We start from the raw sequence: 20,784 nt of genomic DNA, 5'->3' as shown, positions 1-20,784 counted from the left end.
TTCCCCAAGGAGGAGCAGAGCTCCAAAATTACCAATTGTCCACAGCTCCCTCTCCGCTCCTTCACCCATACACACAATGTCCTTCTCGGCAGCGTCTCGGCTCGTAGGCCACAGTGCCAAGCGCCTCTGCCTCCGACCAGCTCGATCTCTCATCTCGCGGCCCATCTCGACGACAGCTCTCCGGAGATACGCGGAGCCTCACGACCTCGGAATCAAGTTCGTGCCCACCGACGAGAACTTTTCCAACGCCAATGACCCCCATGGCCTCAATGGCAACGGCTCTGCCACAAAGTCGCGCGACGAGGATATCGAGTCCCGAAAAATCCGACACTACACCGTCAACTTCGGACCTCAACATCCTGCTGCCCACGGTGTGTTGCGGTTGATTCTCGAGTTGAGCGGAGAAGAGATTATTCGCGCCGATCCCCACGTTGGTCTGCTTCACCGAGGTACCGAGAAGTTGATCGAGTACAAGTCGTATCTCCAGGCCCTCCCTTACTTCGACCGTCTCGACTACGTCTCCATGATGACCAATGAGCAATGTTTCTCCCTCGCCGTCGAAAAGCTTTTAAACGTCGATATCCCGATCCGGGCCAAGTATATCAGGACTATGTTTGGCGAAATTACCCGCATTCTCAACCATCTGATGTCTGTCCTCTCCCACGCCATGGACGTTGGTGCTCTCACTCCCTTCTTGTGGGGTTTCGAAGAACGTGAAAAGCTGATGGTATGAATTAACACACACATAACCCAGAGTTTAGGTTCCACCTGTGTGAAAAGACAATTGCTAATAGTTCTTTGTGTAGGAATTCTACGAGCGTGTCTCTGGTGCCCGTCTCCACGCTGCCTATGTCCGTCCCGGTGGTGTCAGCCAGGACATTCCCGAGGGTCTTCTTGACGACATTTACCAATGGGCTACCCAGTTCGGTGACCGCATCGACGAGACCGAGGAGATGCTTACTGATAACCGTATCTGGAAGTCCCGTCTAGAAGGTGTTGGTGTCGTCTCTGCCGCTGAGGCTCTGAACCTCTCGTTTTCTGGTGTCATGCTCCGAGGTTCCGGTATCCCCTGGGATATCCGAAAGAGCCAGCCCTACGATGCCTACGATCAGGTCGAGTTCGACGTTCCCGTCGGTGTCAATGGTGACTGCTACGACCGATACCTCTGCCGCATGGAGGAGTTCCGCCAGTCTCTGAGGATCATCCACCAGTGCCTTAACCAGATGCCCGCCGGCCCCGTCCGTGTCGAGGACTACAAGATCTCCCCTCCTCCCCGAGCCGCCATGAAGGAGAACATGGAAGCCCTCATCCACCACTTCCTTCTCTACACCAAGGGTTACGCCGTTCCCCCCGGCGAGACGTACTCCGTCATCGAGGCTCCCAAGGGTGAGATGGGTGTGTACGTCGTCAGCGACGGTACCGAGAGGCCTTACCGATGCCACATCAGGGCGCCTGGTTTCGCCCATCTTGGTGGATTCGATCACGTATCAAAGGGGCACTTGTTGGCTGATGCTGTCGCCGTTATCGGAACAATGGATTTGGTGTTCGGTAAGTTTCACCTCTCCTTCGCCCCGGTGAAGGGAAGTAGAATCCTAGAACTAATAAAATCTTTCTTTACAGGTGAGGTCGATCGGTAGAAGAAGAAAAGGGGGATGTGCAAATAAACAAGACTGGGGACTCGGTATCATGCTGTGTAATTATAGAGTCAGTAGCAAGAAGACCTCGCCGTACATATCATTACTCTTTTTTTTATTGGTTAGACTGCGTAAATCGCTTCTCTTTTTCCTGGGACAGTATATCCATTGATGGGTGGTGATGTCTAATTTCTGGTATATGATTACATTGGGATAAATTACATATACTTGTACAAAGGGAAATTCAGGCTTAGAACAGCTTGGCGCCACTCCCAGACGCCTGGCCCATGAGGAAGTCCTTCACAGGCTTCATAGCATTCACAGCGTTCAGACCCCAAGACCTCAGAGGTACGAGGGGACCACTTCCAAAGGAGTAAATCTTGTGAAGCTTGTCACACACGCCCAGGATCACATGGTTGACGGCATATCGCTCGGCGTTGTACGACTCAAGCGATATCCGCGTGCCGATATCCTGGCCATGGCTGACCGCGTATTCGATGGCGCGGACGAGGCTCTGGACGTCTCCCTGGCCTTGGTTGAGGCCCTGACCGCCAAGTGGGTGGATGGTATGCGCGGCGTCTCCGACGAGGGCGACGCGCTCGCCGATGTAGCTATCGGCGTGACGAAGGCGCAAGGGGAAGGACGCAACGGTCCCTTCCTGGACACCCGTGACGACTTGGGGAACGCCGTACTGGTTGAACTGCGTATGCTGGAGTCTCCAGTTGAGCTCGTCTACCTGGCCGGAGGGCTGGCTGTGCATGTACTCCAGGTCGACGGGGCTGAGACGGAAGCCAGCGTTGACGAGGGCGACAAAGTCGGCGGGAGCAAGACTCTTGAGCCTCGCTGCGTTTTCGACCGTCGTCGACCATACCATCGTCGCGAAGTTTCCGGGGAGGGGAAGCATGGCGAGTGGGCCAGTGGGCAGGAAGCGTTGATACGCGGTCTTCATGCCGTGGCCGCCATAGCCGTCATCTTCAATTTGGAGAGTAGCAACTACGCCGTGCCTCTCGTAGGCCCAGCCTCGGCTCGGGATGTCCGCGAAGGTTCGCACGGGGCTGTTGGCCCCATCGGCGCCAACTAGTAGCCTCGCCCATAGTTTCTTCCCGCTCGATAGCTGTAGAACGGGCCACTCGCTGAGATCCATACCCTCCGTCTCCTCGCCGAGGGAAATCTCCTCGACCTTGGCGCTGTCGAAGATGGATACACCACCGAGTTCGTGGATTCGACGTAAAAGGCCGTGTGTCATATTCACATTCTCAATCATGTAAGCTACGACGTCTCCGCTCTTGGAGCCCGGGAGAGTGTCGAACTCGATCCGGGCGCCCGTCACGCCATCCCAGACTTGCATCTCTTGATATTCCTGGATACGATCTCGCTTCATGTGCGACCAGGCACCAATGTCGTTTAGGTAGTGCGCTGAAGTCGGTGTGAGGGAGACACATCGGTTGGAGAACTTGTCGGACGGGAGGGACCAGTCGGGGAGCTTTGTGAGGTCTTGGGCTTCGACGAGGGCGACTCGTAGGCCACTAGTTACGGGATTGGCGCCTAATGGACGGAACAACGTGTTAGATTCAGACACTAAATAAGATCATATGGCGAAGGGTAAAGCGTACGGAGAGAAGCCAAGAGACTAAGTCCAGCAGGCCCACCTCCAACACACACGACATCGTAGATATCAGGTTCGGCGCTGGTGCTGTAGAATCGAGGGAGCTTGGTCCGGAGGTGGCCTGTACAGCGCCGGCAAACAAACCGAGTGCTGGGAAGAAGGATTCGGCTCGACATTTTCTCAGGAGAAGCTTCGCTCCTCAGATAGGTTATGGGCGGCTCAATTGACCCGCCTCTCGAGGACAATGTTGAAGTTCAGGTGTGGTTCGATACGGTGATCACTGCTGTTGAAAATCTGCTGAATCAGCAATTTAAGCTCAAACATCTATAAGTGCCCGAGAATACCCAAGAACGCCATTGCGGCCGCGACTAGTTTACTAGCTATTCTTAGGACGTGGACCTAACGATATCTGGGAGACGAGATATTATTGATCCGGCTCGTCCATGAGGAGCTAGGTAGCAGGCCAAAATCACAACCTCTTCAAGAGTGTATGAGGCCTCGACTGAGAGAGTCCAGGTACCTAGTATCAAATCATCGAACGCGGCCCACCATTCAGATGCAAATCTAACCCAAATAACCGCCTCGAGGAAAATTACCAGGGAGAGTACCGGCAGATCAAGAATAGTGTACACATCCGTAGACGAGCTATGAAGACACCCAATATATATTCACATCAAGTGTTGTTGCTGGCATGGGAAGCGACCCAGCCATACTTTCGCTTCTTTGCCACATCGAAGTCGTCCCTTGCTTGTATTAGTCAGAAACGCGCACGTGCCAAGACCGAGAACTTGGGACTTGGAAGTCACTAGTTCCACCGCGTTGCCCCGACAAGAAAAGAGCAACTTTGAGTGGTGCTTTTCTGCTTAGATGATAAACATAGGCTTCAGTGGACAACATCCCACTTGCGTCAGACCTCGTCAATTCTCCCTTTCTCCCCAGCCATCCAATCCTAGGCAACCTTCCATCGGTCGCGACCCCAAGACCTATTTATAAGCTGCGGGAGGCCTGCAACTTGCCGGCCTATATTATCAGCAGGGCAATTTTGGAAACTTTGGGTTCGAATTTTTCTATCATTCCACATCATTCAAGCCCGTGTCTCGACCCGTGCTTCGGCAGAGCACATCGATCAACATCCGAAGATGTCTGATAACGAGGGGCAAGAGTACCTCCAAGATGACTTCCAGCCTGAGAGTTTGACGGTACCTCGTCTGCGATCTATACTGGTGAAGCACAATGTCCAGTACCCATCAACCGCCAAGAAGCCGATGCTTGTTGAGCTCTTCAACGAGAACATTGTGCCGCAGCGAAAGAAGATTCTTGCCCGCGCTGCGAGGGCGAAACGCTCCAGCACCGGAATCGTGAATGCTGGGATGGAAGATGAGTTCAACCTCGAGCCTCCAAAGTCGGCCAGGAGGTCCCGATCTCCTAGAAAACCAGCAGCCCGCGTTAAGACCGAGGACTCTGATGAACCGACCTTGCCCGCGTACTCGAGGTCTTCTCGATCCGCAAGCAGACAACTAGCTCAGGCCTCCGATACGGACAATGCCCCTGACACCATCCGCCGCACCCGGAGAACCGCGACACCTCGGATAAAGTCCGAGGAGCCTGAGGATCATCGCTTCGGGCGCCTTTCAACCGATCGCCTCTCGACTGAGGACAGTGTCTTTACGAGTGATAACCCATTCCAGAGCGGTAGTTCGCCGGCGACGTCAAAGCCGCCAATTGGTCGCAGGAAGACCTCGAGTGTGGAACGACAACCCAAAACTCCAAAATCATCGAGACGACGAACTTCTATGACGCATTACACTAGCGAAGAGGACACTCGTGATTATATGTCGTATGACAGAGCGACGCCGAGACCTTCGCGTCGAATAACTTCCGAACCACCCGAGTTTGAACCTGGCGAAGAATTTACCCCTGAAGCGCAGCTAGAGCTCCAGCAAGAATGGGCTTCTCATGGCAAGACTAACCTTGCTCCAAGGCAAAGGAAGCAGCCTGCGAGAAAGTCTACCCTCGCAACTTCTCTTTGGGTACTCTTGACAACAGTCCTCGTGGCCTATGCGGCTTGGTACCGACACGAAAAGATTGCCGTTGGATACTGTGGCTTAGGCAGACCAGCAACTCAAATAATACCGCCAGAGATCCCAGTTCCCGACTGGGCCGTTCCGTTTGTCGAGCCTCAGTGTGAACTTTGCCCCCAGCATGCCTATTGCTACGCAAACTTTGAGGCTCGCTGTGAGCCAGACTTCATCCTCAAGCCTCATCCCCTCTCTTTCGGTGGCTTGGTTCCACTTCCTCCCACCTGCGAACCCGATGGAGAGAAGGTCCGTCGAGTAAAGGCTGTAGCTGATAAGGCAGTCGAGGAGCTACGAGAGCGTCGCGCCCAGTTCGAATGTGGCGAGACTATTACCGAGACGGGTGAACGACTTGAGACACCGGCTGTCGAGGTTGAGGAACTCAAGGAAACTGTCAGCCGAAAGAGGAACAAGCGCCTCAACAAGCAAGATTTTGACGATTTGTGGGTGGCGGCTCTGGGTGAAGTCCAGAGCAGAGAGGAAGTGGAGGTACAACAGTAAGTTAACCCCATCTTGTTTTCTTTTCGTTTCCCAGAGGGCGAGTCAGTTATACTTGCCCTTTGTCTTCACGCCAGGATAGATTCTCCTACACCTTGAAACAAATCCCGACGGCAACCATTTCTTTCTTTTTGATTTGACCGTTCTGACAACAAACTAACCAGATCCTCTCTACCTCCTGTAGAAAAACCGGTCCCGGAGGTATTCCAAACACGTACCTCTCTTCCAGCTCTCTCGCTCGCCTTCCCCTCACGTGTGCGATCAAACGCTCCGTCGTCAACGGCTTGGAGCGACATCGCCTCACAATTGGATCTGTAGTTGCCGCGTTACTCCTTTTCGTTTACGCAAGGGCACGCTACCTGTCGGAAAGAGCAGCAGCAGCTAAGGTCCCCGCTCTCGTAGACCTGGTCCTTGACCGGTTATCCAAGCAGAAAGAGCTTGGTGAGGAGGAGCTGGATGACCCATGGCTTTTCCTTCCCAATCTGAGAGATGATGTCCTTCGATCGGTGCACTCATTGTCCGCGAGAGAACGCCTATGGAAACGAGTCCGCGCCGTTGTTGAGCAGAACAGCAACGTCCGAACCGGCCAGCGCGAAGGTCGCAATGGCGAATTTGGTCGCGCGTGGGAGTGGATTGGGCCCATGTCTGGTGACGGCGCTAGGCGTCGCAAGAGTGGTCGTGTTTCGTGGGGTCCTGATGTGAAGGGCGACGAGACTCCTGATGCGTCGGATCGGTCGCATACCAAATGGGAGGAGTCTAGGCCTATTTATTGATGCCTGGGACTCTTACTTTTGGTAGGGTCGGACCAGATGTTTATTGTTTTCATTTGTACAATTTTATAGTCGACTTTTTTTTACTGTCGTTTTCTTGTTGATATTTGTACGAGCTCCTGGGTATGAATGGGCGTTTGGAGGCAGGTTGTCAGTTCAAATACAAATTAACGAAAAGGACCACGGCAAGATGAGGGCCTTGCTATATCAGTACTGTTTCTCTCCTGAAATTAATTAGTGATGCCCCGAGCTTACAGATTGGGCGGTCCGCCGACGAGCTGATGACTCGTCAATTACCTCGGTCTACAGGGTGGTGGTTGATCAAGTTATTTTCACTGTTGAACCAAAGACTCCGCCCGCGAAGCCGGCAGGCACGGGTCCCCCTGAGGTATCTAGATAGTATGAATACAATTGATTAGGTACGATTGAAACTCGACGTATGCAACTTGCTGCGAAGTCGTAGGATCCGCATGTCTTTTGAACGAAAAGCGGGGACCCCTTCTTGAGGTGGCCAGAGGTTCTGGATGATTGACGGCCTTGCTTCTTCTCCGGAAAGATTCGAGCGTCGCAGGAAGGCAAAAATAAATAAAAGATAGGTTTCCCAGTGATGGAGAGTTCGGCTTCAGGTTCAGAACATAATCTCAGCCGGGTAACTTTCTCATCGGGAACATTCCAGAAGCAAATTAAGAAGTGCGAATGTGGAGGTATGGCTCTGGGAGAGAATATGCATCGTATTACAAGAATAGTTGAGAATAATTGGATTGACTATAGCACAAGTGTTTATGAACAGTGGACAAAAGAGATGTTTCTACGGGTTGGCGTTCCCCTGATGATGTGAACTTTAAACTCTTTTCGTCTATTGGGCCTTGGAGGAAACAATTCCTGAAATCGATCGAGTTAGTTTCCGGCGTCGGGCGTTTTCGAGTTGGAACGGCAAAGATAACTCACTCTCAACATCCGCAACGCTCTGCTGGAGGATCTGCTGAAGGACCTTGGGGTTCTTGAGATCCCTTTCCACATTGGCGATGATGCTCTCGGCAAGCTCCTTCTGTTGTCGCTGCTTAACCTGGCCCTCGTATCGGACCCAGGAGTCGAGGACAGCCTTGGCCTCGGCGGCAAGGGCAGTCTTCTGCTCGAGCTCGAAAGCCTCGGCCTCGAGCTTGGCGGTTTCCTATTAAAAGAATATATGAGCAACTCCGGTTCAACCCACAATGCGAAAGCTCGCTGTTAAAAATTTTTCTCCGTCGAAATCTTGAACCACCGTACCTTCGAAATCTCGAAGAGGGTCTTGGTGATGTCGACAACACCCTCCATCTGCTTCACATCCTCAATGCGGCTCTGGACGGCGGCGGTATGGTCGGCCCTAGCCTGGTTGAGGATGTTCTTGATCTTGTCGTTCTGGCCGTTGGCCCACTGCGAGTACAGAGGACCGACGTACTTGATGAGACCACCCCAGACGGCGAGAAGGCAGAAGGCCACGACGGTCTCCTCGTTCATCACGTAGTACTCATTGCTGATGGCGTAAACGGAGAGACCGGCAGCGCTGGAGAGGATGGCGGTCTTGGAGAGGAGGCTGCTGCCGGGGAGCGCATCGACGATGGACTGGGCCTTCTTCTTGGGGTCCTCGGTCGGGACGCTGGACGAGTGGCGGGCGGTCGTGAGCGCGGTGAGAGCAGGCACGGTTCGTCGGGCGACGGTCGGCCGGAGAAGGTTGGCGCCTTTTCAGGTTTTCAAGTCAGAGCGGAGGGTTCTTCCGGCCGTGGAAGGGGCTGGAGCGACTCAATTGATCATCTCCATCTAGAAAACGCATAATTGCACTTACCGACGGCGCTTCGAGCCAAGCGAGACGCCATTGTGGATGAGGGGAGATGTCGGGATTGAAGTGTTTAGCTGGTTTGACGTGGAACATGGGAGTGATTGACGATGTGAGGTTTTATCGCGCTTCTTCGGCAATACCAAAAGTCACGTGATGAATTGGTTCCGGTTCCGGGTTAGTGGCTTACATTAGCTTCCGGGACCCACTTTATTTTTTCAATACTTTTATTCAGTGTTGGTGCTGCTTCGAGGATCCAACTTCAAGGCGAAATATCTGGAATTATTCTCATCTTCTTTCATTTTTGTTACTTGCCCAAAACTTAGATAAGATGCCTGGGGCCACAGTGAAGGACGATGGCCTGAAGCGCAAGCGAAAAGACGCCAAGAATGATGTGAAAAAGCGAGCCCGAACGGATGAGAGCAGCGATGAGGAAGATGTCCAGTCTCAAATTCTCTTAATGGAAGCCGGAATCGTGGAATCCAAGAAGAATTACAACGACATCGTGAAACTCATTGGCCTTGTAAAAGACTACGAGGAAGAAACGGAATCGACAGTTTTCGCGGCAGTTGCGTTATGTCGAATATTCATCAGATTGTTGGCAGCGGGAAGTCTTACGCACCAGAGGAATGCGTCTGATAAGGAAGTCGTGGTGGTCCAGTGGCTAAAGGATCGCCTATCGGAGTACAAGGATGTCCTTGTATTGTTGGTCTCTCAGGAGGACCTGGCCTCGACGGCGCTGACTTTGGCGATGAAGTTGTTGAAGGCTGAGGGAGAACAACTGAATTTCAAAAAGGAATTTTATGTCTTCCCGAAGGAGTTCCTAGAGCAGATCATTTTAGGTCTTGTCAGGTCAAAGAGTTCTGAAGGACGCGATGAATATGTGGAAAAGTATGTGGACGAATATGACGATGTCCGTTTCTTCACACACCAAGCTATAAAGTGAGTTGAATCCTGCGCCGTGCCGTTCTCACGATCAAGCTTCCTTGATGTCTAACCCTATCTCAGGAACATACTCTCAAGCCGGTCTGATGAGATACCGGACTCTGAGTGGTTTGACCTTGTCTTCGATCTTCTTGTTGCCATTGATGGCGTCCCGGACTCCAACGGCGAGCTTGAGGACTTTTACATGCCTGCTCCCAAGAAGAAGGCCCATAATCTGTACTCCCTCGCACAACACAAGAAGCAAGCACAAGACGCCTGGCTCGCGCTTATGGCACTGAGCATAAGCCGGGAGCAGCAAAAGAGAATCCTGGGCTCGCTGGTGTCGGTAATTGCACCATGGTTCGCCAAGCCGGAGCTCCTCTCCGACTTCCTGACAGACTGCTACAATGCTGGTGGATCGCTCTCACTCCTTGCACTATCCGGTGTTTTCTATCTCATCGAGAACCGAAACCTCGACTACCCCTCCTTCTATCCTAAGCTTTACTCCCTCCTGGACAAGGACATCCTCCATTCCAAGCACCGATCTCGATTCTTCCGCCTCCTCGACACCTTCCTCGCCTCGAGCCATCTCCCCGCGGCCCTAGTGGCAAGCTTCATCAAGAGGTTATCGAGGCTGGCGCTGTACGCGCCGCCGAGCGCCGTCGTTTTCGTCGTGCCCTGGATCTACAACCTCTTCAAGCGCCATCCGGCCTGCACCTTCATGATGCACAGGGAAATAAGGGATCCGGAGTTGAAAGAAAGCATAGAGAGCGAAGGCTTCAAAGATCCATTCCTACCGGATGAAACGGACCCGATGGAGACCAAAGCCATTGAGAGTTGCGTGTGGGAACTCGTGCAGCTGCAGGCGCACTATCACCCGAATGTAGCGACGATAGCGAAGATTATTTCGGAGCAGTTTACGAAGCAGTCTTACAATATCGAGGACTTTTTGGATCACTCATACGGAAGTGTAAGCTTGCCCACTCAGACAGACCTTTCCTTCTTTTGCGTTCTTTTTCTTTTATTTCGAAAATAATCTAACACGGTGTGATCTCAGCTTCTCGATTCAGAAATGTCAAAAGACGTCAAAAAGGCGCCTGTAGTGGAATTTCAGATACCTAAGAGGATATTCTTGTCTCAGGACGAAGGGTCGGGGGTTGCTGATAGCCTGCTCGTCAAGCTTTGGAACTTTTCTTGAGAGTCCAGCTGCTTGAAGACGGTGGTGTGCTAGGGCCACTTCGTCACAATAGTCTAAATCTACATGAAATAGATACCCAGGATATTGTAGGCCCGAAAGAATTCGTGACGTGTAATTGAGTCAATGACGCAAATAGACTTAGAGGAGGCTATCTTTGACAAAACGTGCGTTTTTCGTGCCACTAATAATCACACAATGCAAGTATAGGTTTCCATGAGGTGTTCGTAAATTATACGTCAACACGAACTATCCTCGATTATCCCCGAGTCCCAAAGCCTCTTTTGATTGAAGATAATTGATCTCTGATACATGTTTCTGGAAGTACACCACGTTAATACAAGCCTCCAAAACGCCAATTCGCCAAGCATGCCTTTAAACAAACGTTCGCTCCCAAATGTGCTGCCCAGTGTGAATGACTGAAGTCGACCCAGAAATCGAAATAACAAGCGGTTCTCAACCGTTAGACTCAAAAAGGCTTTGGATACCATAAAGAGCTAGGCGGGGTTGTCGCATGCGGGAAGGACGGTGGAAGTGGGAAGTCCACTGATGACTGTGGTGAGTCGTCCCGGCACCAAGGTCTTTCCACGAGGTGAGTTTCAACGCCCGGTGCCTCGAGCCTTCCAAGTCGCATCTTTCCGCCTTGAATTCCGTGTAGCAGGTATTGCAGCTTCGTCGGGCCTTCAAGATGCTCCCTAACTTTCCGCATTCTTCCTTGTCGCAGACGACTGGGTGTGTCCAGAAACACGTCAAACTCTGCATCTGCGAAGGGACGTTTTCGGGGTCAGCAGGGAGGAGGAAGGGAAAAATGTCTCGCCACCTGATATGTGCGCAGACATTGACAACCTCCAAGTCATCATGTGAGAGCCCTAGCAAAGCATACACCACGTCCATAGCTGACTCTCGTGGTACAGCCGGGGACAGAACGACTTCCGTCATGAGTATCAAATGGCCAATGGCTATCTTAAAGTTCGCGTCGATGCTTAGCCAGGGTCCCCTTTTATCCCTGCGCCCTCGGAATTTCTCGGCGTCGAGAGCTGAGGCTGGGTAGATCAGGTTCCCATGCCGGTGGGATCTCATGATAGAGGCTAGCATCCCATATGTGATGAGATTCCAGGTCCACTTGTTGGTCTTCTCACAAAGCCTTAACAAGAAGTCTTCGTTGATAAAGAGTCGCCCCGGAGGTAGGTAGCCTATGTAGCCCCACTCTAACATGAATTCAGGGAGGCGAGGACGATGAAAGGACCTGCAGTACGAACAAAGAAACATGGCGGGGTATATCTTGTCTTTTTCGAGTATCTGAAGTAATGGGAGTCGGGATCGGCGATCAAGTTGGATGACTTTCTTGCCGAGAGTGTATAGCAGAGGTTTGCTGGCTAGAGCGAATGCGGCACGGGAGCCACAATCGAGATGGCCAGCGATCTTGCGTACCATCTCCAGAGGAAGGTCCAGCAAGGTTAACTTCTTTATTTTGGAGCAGGTTCTTTCATCTGCTTCGTTCTCAGGGGACCCAGCGAGCTGGTCGGAGAAGCAAAGCTGCATAAGCTCTGTAAGCCGCACCGCGGTGATATCGTCGAGATGCATCTCTCAAGGGTGATCGAGGCGAATAAGCATTTACAAGTGATGGAATAAGAAGTTAGGAGTGATGGCCAGAGCAGAGGAGAGTGGGCGCGACAGGATGCGGGGACTCAATATATAACCCAGCATCCTGCCCCATGAGAAAAGCCATGATGAAGAATGCTCTTTAGCTTTTACATTTACACGATCCGTTTGGGGTATTTCGACGAGCCGGGGCCGAACTCGATTATGACCAGGCGGCCGACCAGCCCAACAGCTGCCAGAGAACTGGTCTAGCAGTGCTGAAAAGAAAAGTCGGGTCTAGTTTGAATGAAAGCACATGGAAAATGCAAAAGAAAGATGGACCATGTCAGGGAAATGAGACGCGTTGGTTGAAGCGGATGAGTGGAAGTCGAAGATGGTCTTTCCGTGAGAACAATGAGGTACTGAGAGAGGCCCAGGGATTACAATGTCCTTCGCGGCTGCTGTGACTAAAAATGCTTTGCATATAAACCAAATCCCAAGAACTAATACACAAACTTTGTGAATCGAGGAATATGAAGATGTCGAGGATAAGACAATTCCGCAATAATATGGGTCCAAGTGCCATTGCCCTGTCGTACTTGATCACGTAATCATACACTTTCAATTCCCCGTGGGATTCACCTGTCAGACCCCGATTCTTCGTTCTTCGTACAGTGTCAATCCGTGTCAAGCCGCAGCGTTCGGTCACCCCACGCAGATTTGTGCAGATCGTCTGTCGATTGCCAGAAACTGCAACTCACATTGGAGCTCCCCCTGCACTGTGTGACTTCATCGCTGCTTGCCAGCAACTGTAATCCGCAGCAATCCGCAGCTGCTAGCCAAACTCGGCCAGTAGCGTGCTGCGTCACAGTCACAAGCGTAAACCTGCCCAGACAAGCCCACGTTCCTCATCAGCTGCCTCTCAGCGCTCTCAGCGCTCTCAGCCTCCGAGTGCGCACACGTCTCCCAACATCGAATGTACTTTGTAGATATTGATCCCCTTCAAGTCTTTCTAGTTTAAAACTTTCCCACGCCACAAAGATTGACTTTCCAAAAAAACCTAGCTGGGCCTTGGAACCCTCATTTGGCTCTTCTTTGCCTTTGGTGTCCAGCGGCGTGTTTATTTCCATCTTCCATCATTAGTGACGAAGTCGAAATCTTCGACGCTAGCTCCCTCCGTCTGAGACGAACTAATGCCTAACCGAAGCTCGTCTCGACTATCACTCCACTAACTCTTTTAAATCTTTGCTCGAGGCCCACGCCAGACGAAATATTCGCTCCGTTCATATGCTACAGAAAGCCAAGTTGACAAGTTGACTCCTCGTGTCGGCCTCTGGACCTGGTTAAATTCTTTGCCTCTTGGTCCCTCCCCCCTTCCCCTATCGACCACTATGCCGACCAACAACCCCTTCGCTCCCCTCTCGTCAACAGGCTCACCTTCTAGACAAGCCCCCGAAGCTCCCAGCTCAGCATCATCCATACGAGAACCGGCCTCTTCCTCGAAAGGAAACTCGAAGCCCAGGAAGTCCCATCGTGGGGGGAAGAAGAAGCGCTCCAGGAGAAAGTCTTTTGCCCCACTCCCCGGGGATTCACCACTGGATGATGAGCACGCGGGCGCCCTCGATGCGGCGCGCGATAGCTTGTATGCTCTCAGAAGAAGCCTTAGCGATTCAAGCATTGAGGAGGCACATTTGTTAAATCATAGGTGAGGCAGCTTCCTCTAACCTCCCCTCCCCGAACCCTAGAAATCTGAAGCTAACCACACTTTTTTTTTGCTTGCCCGCCCCAGAGAACATCGACAACCTGCACGAACCCGTACACTACCCGTAACGAATATACAAGCAACACCTACTTCCTTCGTTCGTCGGAATAGCCGTCGGAGGTTGAGCGTGTCAGCCGAAACCGGCAACGAGAGAGAAGCAGAGCGCTGGGACGAGCGGACACCTCTCATGTCAACCACCGACCGTCTTAGGCGGCATGAATCCGCCGTCGGCGCTCCTGCCTTCGACCGCGAACAGCATAGACGACGCGATTCCAATGCGTCCTCGAAGTCGAGGACGAAACCCTCTGGCTTTAATGTCAACTATCCCCCCTCCGTCCCGGGTACACCCACACTCGGACCCGCCCCCGGCCTCGACATGAGTTTTGGCGATGCTATGATACGGGACGAGCTAGCTCGAGAGGCAGAGTCTCCTACTGGATCGCTAAGTTTAGAAGAAGAACTGCCAGAGGACGAAGAGGGTGGCCAGCCGATGTCGTTGTCTAGCAAGTCTCGGAGGAACACGGGTCTAATGCCCCCCGAGGATGACGTCTGCTTCCCGGCTGTTGTTGACTTGTCCGAGGTGGCTGAGGAAGAAGGCGAAGAGTACCAGTACTCCCCTCGAAGCGGCTCCCCGCCGCGATTCCAGCCCCGTCGCCGCCGCCGCCGGAGTCCGTGGCCCGATCTGTCAGTCCTTGAGTCATGGAGCCAGTACGAGAAGGAGCAAGAAACGTCCCGCGTTAAGAAGATCACTGAGCCGCAGCTTATTAATGGCAGGTTGCGCGCCGTGCAAAAGGGATGGTATCTTTCCGAGGATGAGGCACCTTATCGGTTCACCTACTTTAATGAGGAGGTCCAGAGCACAATACATAGCCAGACTATTTCTGGCTTGATCCAGGCTGGCGGCAGCTTCCGCGAACTATTTATTCCGGATCCTCGCGTGCTCTCGGACGACGAGTTAGACGAGGAAGACGGCGACTCGATCGAAATGGTGAACCCATTCGCGTCAAGAGTTCGCCGCTCCAGCCACCCCGGAGACGGCGGTTCAGTGCCTCCAGTTTCCCGGAAGCTCTCTGCATTGACGACTCAGGGGAATAGCGATGTCTTCGCGACCTCACTTGACCGCACCTCCTCTGTTGGGAAGAACTCGGCTGCCAGCGCACCTCCCCGGACGTCCCAAGGGTCGCCGCAAAGGCCGAGGCCTGGAACGCCAACTTCTAACTCGAAACGGGAGGCCAAAGAGGTAGGACCGGAACCGGAAACGAAGGCCATCAGGTACGGCGAACGACCTATCTGGTGGCTTGACGTGCTTAGCCCAACCGAGTCTGAGATGAAGGTGATATCCCAAGCTTTCGGTATCCACCCCCTCACAGCAGAGGATATCATGATGCAAGAAGCGCGGGAGAAGGTTGAGTTATTCCGCAATTACTACTTCGTCAACTACCGAACTTTCGATCAGGACATCCATAGTAGCACGTACATGGAGCCCGTCAACATGTACACCGTCGTCTTCCGGGAGGGTATCCTCAGCTTCCATTTCTCGCCTACGCCCCACGCCGCCAACGTCCGTCGCAGGATCCGGCAGCTCAAGGACTACTTGATCGTTTCCTCGGATTGGATCTCGTACGCCATCATCGACGACATTACCGACGTGTTTGGTCCCATCATCCAGAATATCGAAGAGGAAGTTGACGATATCGACGAAAGTATCATGAATTCGTGGGGGAGCGCGACGAAGAAGGCGGAGAAGGAGGAGGAGAAGGCTGCCGGAAGTGATGACGGCACTACTACGGTCGAGTTGAGTACGGTAGACGTTCTCCGTCGGGCGGGTGATTGCAGGAAGCGGGTGATGAGTCTGTATCGTCTGCTGGGCAACAAGGCAGACGTCATCAAAGGTTTCGCGAAGCGGTGCAATGAGCAGTGGGAGGTAACTCCTCACTCGGATATCGGTCTCTACCTTGGCGATATTCAGGATCATATCTTGACTATGACCTCTAATCTTAGTCACTACGAAATGTAAGTTCTGAAGACTAGCTGATTTGACGAATTACTACCTCTCCACGCCACGGACTCAGGCAGTCAAGTTAACACCCACACCCTCTAGGATCCTCGCCCGAGCCCATGGCAACTACCTCGCTCAAATCAACTGCAAGATGACGGAGCGTTCCGAACAAACGGCCGATAGCCTCAACAAGCTCACCGTCCTCGGTACCATTGTCCTCCCCATGAACATCATCACCGGCCTCTGGGGCATGAATGTCTGGGTTCCAGGTCAAGAGTACGAAGGCGACCTTACCTGGTTCGTTTGCATCACCATCGGACTCTTTTGTTTCGGGTTTGCGTGCTATTATGCTGCCAGGAGGGTGTATGGACTCATTTGAGTTTCTTCGCGGAGTTTTTGGAGCTGGAAGAAGAAAAGAAAAAAACACATTGATGGTTTGGTGTTCTTGTTTCCCTTTCGTTCATATTCATTTTGTGTTTTCCGTAGTCTGGGTTTGGTCTGTCTGGGTTAGTATTGGCGTTGCATTCTTAGAGAGTATAGGAAACTTGAGGTATTTTGAACCTCAGACGACTAGACGCGGCAGTGGTGCAAACAGATACACTGATCAAATATTTCTCGAGCTGAAGAAAATAGAAGCTCAAGAAGAGAAACAGGCTCGTTCAATCACCATCACCTCCTTGCTTGCACCCTATCCGACCGTCCCACCATCCCACCATCCCACTGCCTCATATGTCCTCTCCCACTCGACACAAGTCAGGCATATGAGTGACTGCAAAGCGCACTCTCAATAAAAAAGAGTAAGAAGAAGAAAAAAAAGAAAATTAAATAAACCGCGCTCTGCGGCGAGTACGAAGGGGGCAGGCAAAAAGGGAAATTTTGAAGATGAATATCTTCCTAGGAGATGCACTAGCCCGGAATCGAACCGGGGGCTAGTCGAGAGCTGCATCGAAAGATGGCAACGACCAATTTTACCACTAAACCACTAGTGCCTTTCTTGCTTGCTTCACAACCCATCCTCAGACAGACTATGAAAGAGGAGCGGGCAGTTGTGTTCTTTTGGGCAACGGGACCACATAAATACTGGGCGGGTGGTGTGGGTCATGACAGAAGCATGATGACCTCAGTAGAGCCATCAGTGGACTGAAGTCAAGCGCCTGGCAGAAAACGGCTTTCCTCTCCGGCCCTAATCCATCTAATCCATAGACTCGCAGTACTTCCTCTTAGCACAAACAATGTAACTCAAGCTAGCTTCTTCGAACTTGGAAACCTCAGTCCAACCCAATTACCAATGCTAGCCTCAACCCACCAAAATCTGGCCCCCAACCTTCAACATCCCCTCTTACAAGGTAGGTCATCGCTTAGCAAGGGTAGCGCATAAACGTCCCCCGCATCCGGACCATACCGTCCAAGCACCGGCATCCTGACCGCTCACGGATGGGACCCTTGAGGTGGCACCTCTCAAGTCCCTGCCTCCCTGTCTATAATTGCAGACCATATAATGCAATCCCCCGACTAGCCATTTGCGGGGGAGCACGAGTCCGTTTCCTGACAAAACATCTGTCTGGGTGCATCTCAGGCAGATGAGTTCTCGGCATAATCATGGAACCTTTCAGAGCCCGGTTACGGTCACGGCCGACGGCTAGGATCCGGTCAAAGACTTTCTGGAAAGTCGTGGACGACCCGGGTTTTCGGTTCTTGCCGCTCTTAATCCGGTAAATAAGAGAGTGTCATCCTTTCGTCACAGTTCATATCAAAGGTAATGCGAAGAGAAGCGACCTGGGGTATCTAGTAGTCTTTTTTTAATCCTCTACCCATGTAAATTAACATGCAGCGTACGTAGCATCCTTCGATGCATACGTTGTTGAGTGGGCATTTCAAGCGTACCGAGCCATCAAGCACCCCCTCTCTCGTTGAAATCTCCACCCAGTCCTGTCATAGCGTACCCATCGATTTCCCCCAACTGTTTTAAACCCGATACCTGCCTTGGTTCCGACTCCCAACGCCTCGCTAAAATAAAAGGGAAAAAGTGCCTGTCGATATTATCGAGTGTGAATACGAACATGTCATGAAAAAGAAAAAGAAAATAGAAGTGTGCAACGTCGTTTACCCTAGAGTGATCTCTGTGGGTCGGTGGATGGGCATCGGTCCCGTCTCGTCCGAGTGTACATGTAGACCGTGAGCCGTCGAGTGCCGTAAACGGTTCGTCATGTGGATATCAATCAACATCTCCACCAATGCTTCGGCATCTTTATAGATGACGGCGAGTTCAGACTTGCTACAACTAACGGCAGAATCATCGCCGCCGGGGCTAGGCTTCCGGTAGGCGGCGAACACAATGCCACGATCAATGTTCCCGTTTGACGACATGCCCGTAGCCGTCGTAGAAGACGAGTCGGCCGATCCGCGGCGACGCCCGTACTCCCCCTTATAGAACGCGCAAGCATACCCACGGGCGAACTCGTTCTTCTGGGCCTCCTCGTTCCGATACTCGATCCATCCGTCCGTCTGGAGAATCTTCGTATGGACGGCGGCGGAGATGCGGAAGGGAGACTTGACGGCCGACAAACCGTACGCAGCCAGAAGTCGACCCGTCATGTTATTACCCCCGCTTATCTGCGCCCGAGATGAGGGGAGAGTTGGTGTTATTGATCCCGGATCTTGGCGGAGGTTCCAGTCAGGCCAAAGATTGACAACGTAGACAAGGTCAAAGTTGTATCGCGAAGCTATACGAGCTGCCTCGAAGGCTGCGGCTGTGGCTGGCCGGCTTGTGTAGGGAGGTGGGAGGGTTAACAGCGACGCCGCACGCGACCTCGATGCCGACAGAAGCGAGGAGGAGGCTGTGGAAGGTGGGGAGGGAGGCAGCGCCTTCATGTTGGCGGCTGTACCTGGTGTGCCATCAGGATGCTCCTCAGCGATATCATCGTCGCTGAGGTCCATAAAATCGTGGAAAGTAGGTTCTTTAAGGACAGGCTTATAAACAGCCAGTGTGCTGGAGCCTTTCTTCTTGTGAAGGTTTGGAGCCAATGTTTTTGGACGGTGGTCCAAGAGATCCTTGGTCGTGTACTCGAAGGAATCTGTAGAGGTTCTTGCCCCACCCAAACCTTTGATTCTGGTCGGCTGGTCCTTCATGTTCAAATCTAGGATTGGGGACATCTCGGGCGATTGGCCCGGCGTAGGGATGTTGTGAGGGAGAGAATTGTGGCTCCGGGTGTGATTGGAAAACTTGAATTTCTCAAGGGCACGGGAGAATGAATCTTCAGCATCTGAGGCGGGTGGGGTGTCCAGCCTTAAGACTGCTAGTGGTGGGGAGCTGCCAGGTCTGACCGCCGGCTTGGCTGAGATGAAGGTCCCTGAAACTCTAGCTGAAGCAGGTGTTGAGGAATGGGCAGCAGGCGTCTCTCCAAAATGAGTCGCTTGGTTGACGTGACGAAGCACCTTCAAGTCAGGTAGGTTTGAGGCGATGGCTGCGGATTGGCCCAGGGTAGGTTCCTCTTGGAAGCTGCTCGTGTTGGAAGAGCCTATCGAGAGTGGCAGAGAAGAGCGGTGGTGTTTGTAGGTTTGCGACCGAGGCGACGGTGTCCGGGAGGCGCCCTCCTCCCGGGCCATCATGCGGGAGGAGGTCGGTCGAATAAACGAAGCCTGTGGAAAGACGGGTCCTGAGGATTCTCCCTTGTCGCAAGTCTTTGTGGAGTTGGCAGATCTTCTTTTGGAGAAGAGCCTCTCCAACCGATGACCCCGCTGTGATGTGGTCATTGTGACTGGAGGGTTGCCGAAGGCTGACCGAATATCGAAGAAACTTGTACGGGTTGTGCAAGGAGTGTAGTACTACGGAGATTTGAAGGGCCCGTCACCAAGACGCTTATATCCGCCTTCTTCCCGTCTCCTGACAAGCTGCGTGTTTTAGAAGAAAAGGCGATGATAGAATTGGCGATAATCTTGGTTCTGATGCGGTGTCCACAATGCGAACGCAACAAGCCGCCTTTGAATGCGAAGTCTTGGGCTAGAATATTGCTGTTGGTGACACGAAAGGAAGGGAGGATCGAAGGTTCTGCAGGGGCTACGAGGTGAGCGCGGCGGTGAATATCATTCCTGCATTACTTGTACAACCATCCATTCAAAGATAGATTGGTCAATCGGACTGGCCAATGGAGTGGTGATCGAGAGACGTGCTGTTGGATGAGTCGAAGTGTTGCGCGACGTAAAAGAGTCGAGATGTGCCTTCCCGACGAAGCGGCGGAGTTTAGTGTAGAAGGAGCATGGAGCCGTTGTAGATTGGGGAGGGAAGGTGCCGTTCGAGCCCACCGAGTGGAATAGGAAGCTGCGCCGGAGGGTATACCGTTCTTCCGCTAAACGTCCAGTCTTTGCTTTGAGAAGTTCCGGGGTGTGTCGTCTTGTTCCGTAGGTGGGAGATTGACGTATTGTGTTGGATTGATGGTGGTCGAACGCAGAGAAGTGCTTCCAAGCAAGGTCCAAGCTGATATGCTCTAGACTCAACCAAGGACAAGAGCACTCAAGTTTTACCACAGCTTAAAACGTCCAAATCTCAACGACAATGAGGATAGAAGGGAGGGGAGGGGAAGGGGAAAGACAAGCAGGCCGGGGAAGCTTTGTTTAAAAGGAAGGTATGGATTCAACGCTCTTCTCATCGGGGGATCTAAATATGGGGGGACAATAATACAAGTAAATCGGAGACCCCTCCTGCAAGGCCAGGGCAAGACAAGTAGTACGATGTATACATGGGCAAGTGAGGGAGGATTGCGCTAAATGCTAGTGGGATTGTCCAGGGAAGCAGCAGCTCGGAAGTGGCTACTTCTATCTCAAGCATGGTTATCGTGCAGGGCAGGCATGCACAATTCGACCAGGTCTCAAATGTCATGTCGTGGGTGCAGGTGCATGTGCCCCAGCTATAGTATAAGTGTTCCAGTGG

General features: G+C 52.4%; 6 protein-coding genes and 1 pseudogene across 6 annotated transcripts; 4 read left to right on the top strand and 3 right to left on the bottom strand.

Moving 5' to 3' along the window:
- Nucleotides 1-76: 76 nt before the first annotated feature.
- SAPIO_CDS3590 (NADH-ubiquinone oxidoreductase 49 kDa subunit, mitochondrial) lies at nt 77-1,637 on the top strand (the record flags this gene model as incomplete). The annotated part of the gene is made up of 3 exons (XM_016786354.1): nt 77-727; nt 807-1,548; nt 1,621-1,637. 3 exons carry the CDS (start codon nt 77-79, stop codon nt 1,635-1,637), a joined length of 1,410 nt encoding a protein of 469 aa, XP_016644360.1.
- A 247-nt stretch (nt 1,638-1,884) lies between these two features.
- Nucleotides 1,885-3,416, bottom strand: SAPIO_CDS3589 (putative ubiquinone biosynthesis monooxygenase coq6; the record flags this gene model as incomplete). Its single annotated transcript, XM_016786353.1, has 2 exons — nt 1,885-3,179; nt 3,248-3,416. The coding sequence occupies 2 exons, from the start codon at nt 3,414-3,416 to the stop codon at nt 1,885-1,887; spliced, it is 1,464 nt and encodes a 487-aa protein (XP_016644359.1).
- A 963-nt stretch (nt 3,417-4,379) lies between these two features.
- Nucleotides 4,380-6,586, top strand: SAPIO_CDS3588 (Sister chromatid separation protein; the record flags this gene model as incomplete). The annotated part of the gene is made up of 2 exons (XM_016786352.1): nt 4,380-5,812; nt 5,998-6,586. The coding sequence occupies 2 exons, from the start codon at nt 4,380-4,382 to the stop codon at nt 6,584-6,586; spliced, it is 2,022 nt and encodes a 673-aa protein (XP_016644358.1).
- An 853-nt stretch (nt 6,587-7,439) lies between these two features.
- On the bottom strand, nt 7,440-8,436 carry SAPIO_CDS3587 (uncharacterized protein; the record flags this gene model as incomplete). The annotated part of the gene is made up of 4 exons (XM_016786351.1): nt 7,440-7,465; nt 7,532-7,754; nt 7,850-8,301; nt 8,406-8,436. The coding sequence occupies 4 exons, from the start codon at nt 8,434-8,436 to the stop codon at nt 7,440-7,442; spliced, it is 732 nt and encodes a 243-aa protein (XP_016644357.1).
- Nucleotides 8,437-8,727: 291 nt separating this feature from the next.
- SAPIO_CDS3586 (uncharacterized protein) lies at nt 8,728-10,518 on the top strand (the record flags this gene model as incomplete). The annotated part of the gene is made up of 3 exons (XM_016786350.1): nt 8,728-9,338; nt 9,405-10,290; nt 10,378-10,518. 3 exons carry the CDS (start codon nt 8,728-8,730, stop codon nt 10,516-10,518), a joined length of 1,638 nt encoding a protein of 545 aa, XP_016644356.1.
- A 2,969-nt stretch (nt 10,519-13,487) lies between these two features.
- SAPIO_CDS3585 (Magnesium transporter) lies at nt 13,488-16,236 on the top strand (the record flags this gene model as incomplete). Its single annotated transcript, XM_016786349.1, has 4 exons — nt 13,488-13,801; nt 13,970-15,871; nt 15,960-16,154; nt 16,215-16,236. The coding sequence occupies 4 exons, from the start codon at nt 13,488-13,490 to the stop codon at nt 16,234-16,236; spliced, it is 2,433 nt and encodes an 810-aa protein (XP_016644355.1).
- A 1,724-nt stretch (nt 16,237-17,960) lies between these two features.
- Nucleotides 17,961-19,610, bottom strand: SAPIO_CDS3584 (annotated as a pseudogene; the record flags this gene model as incomplete).
- Nucleotides 19,611-20,784: the final 1,174 nt, after the last annotated feature.

Source organism: Scedosporium apiospermum (genome assembly GCF_000732125.1).
Source record: "Scedosporium apiospermum strain IHEM 14462 chromosome Unknown SEQ_SAPIO_0088, whole genome shotgun sequence".
NCBI lineage: Eukaryota > Fungi > Ascomycota > Sordariomycetes > Microascales > Microascaceae > Scedosporium > Scedosporium apiospermum.
The sequence above is the reverse complement of the archived record's forward strand: the minus strand, read 5'-3'. Positions and strand labels throughout refer to the sequence as shown.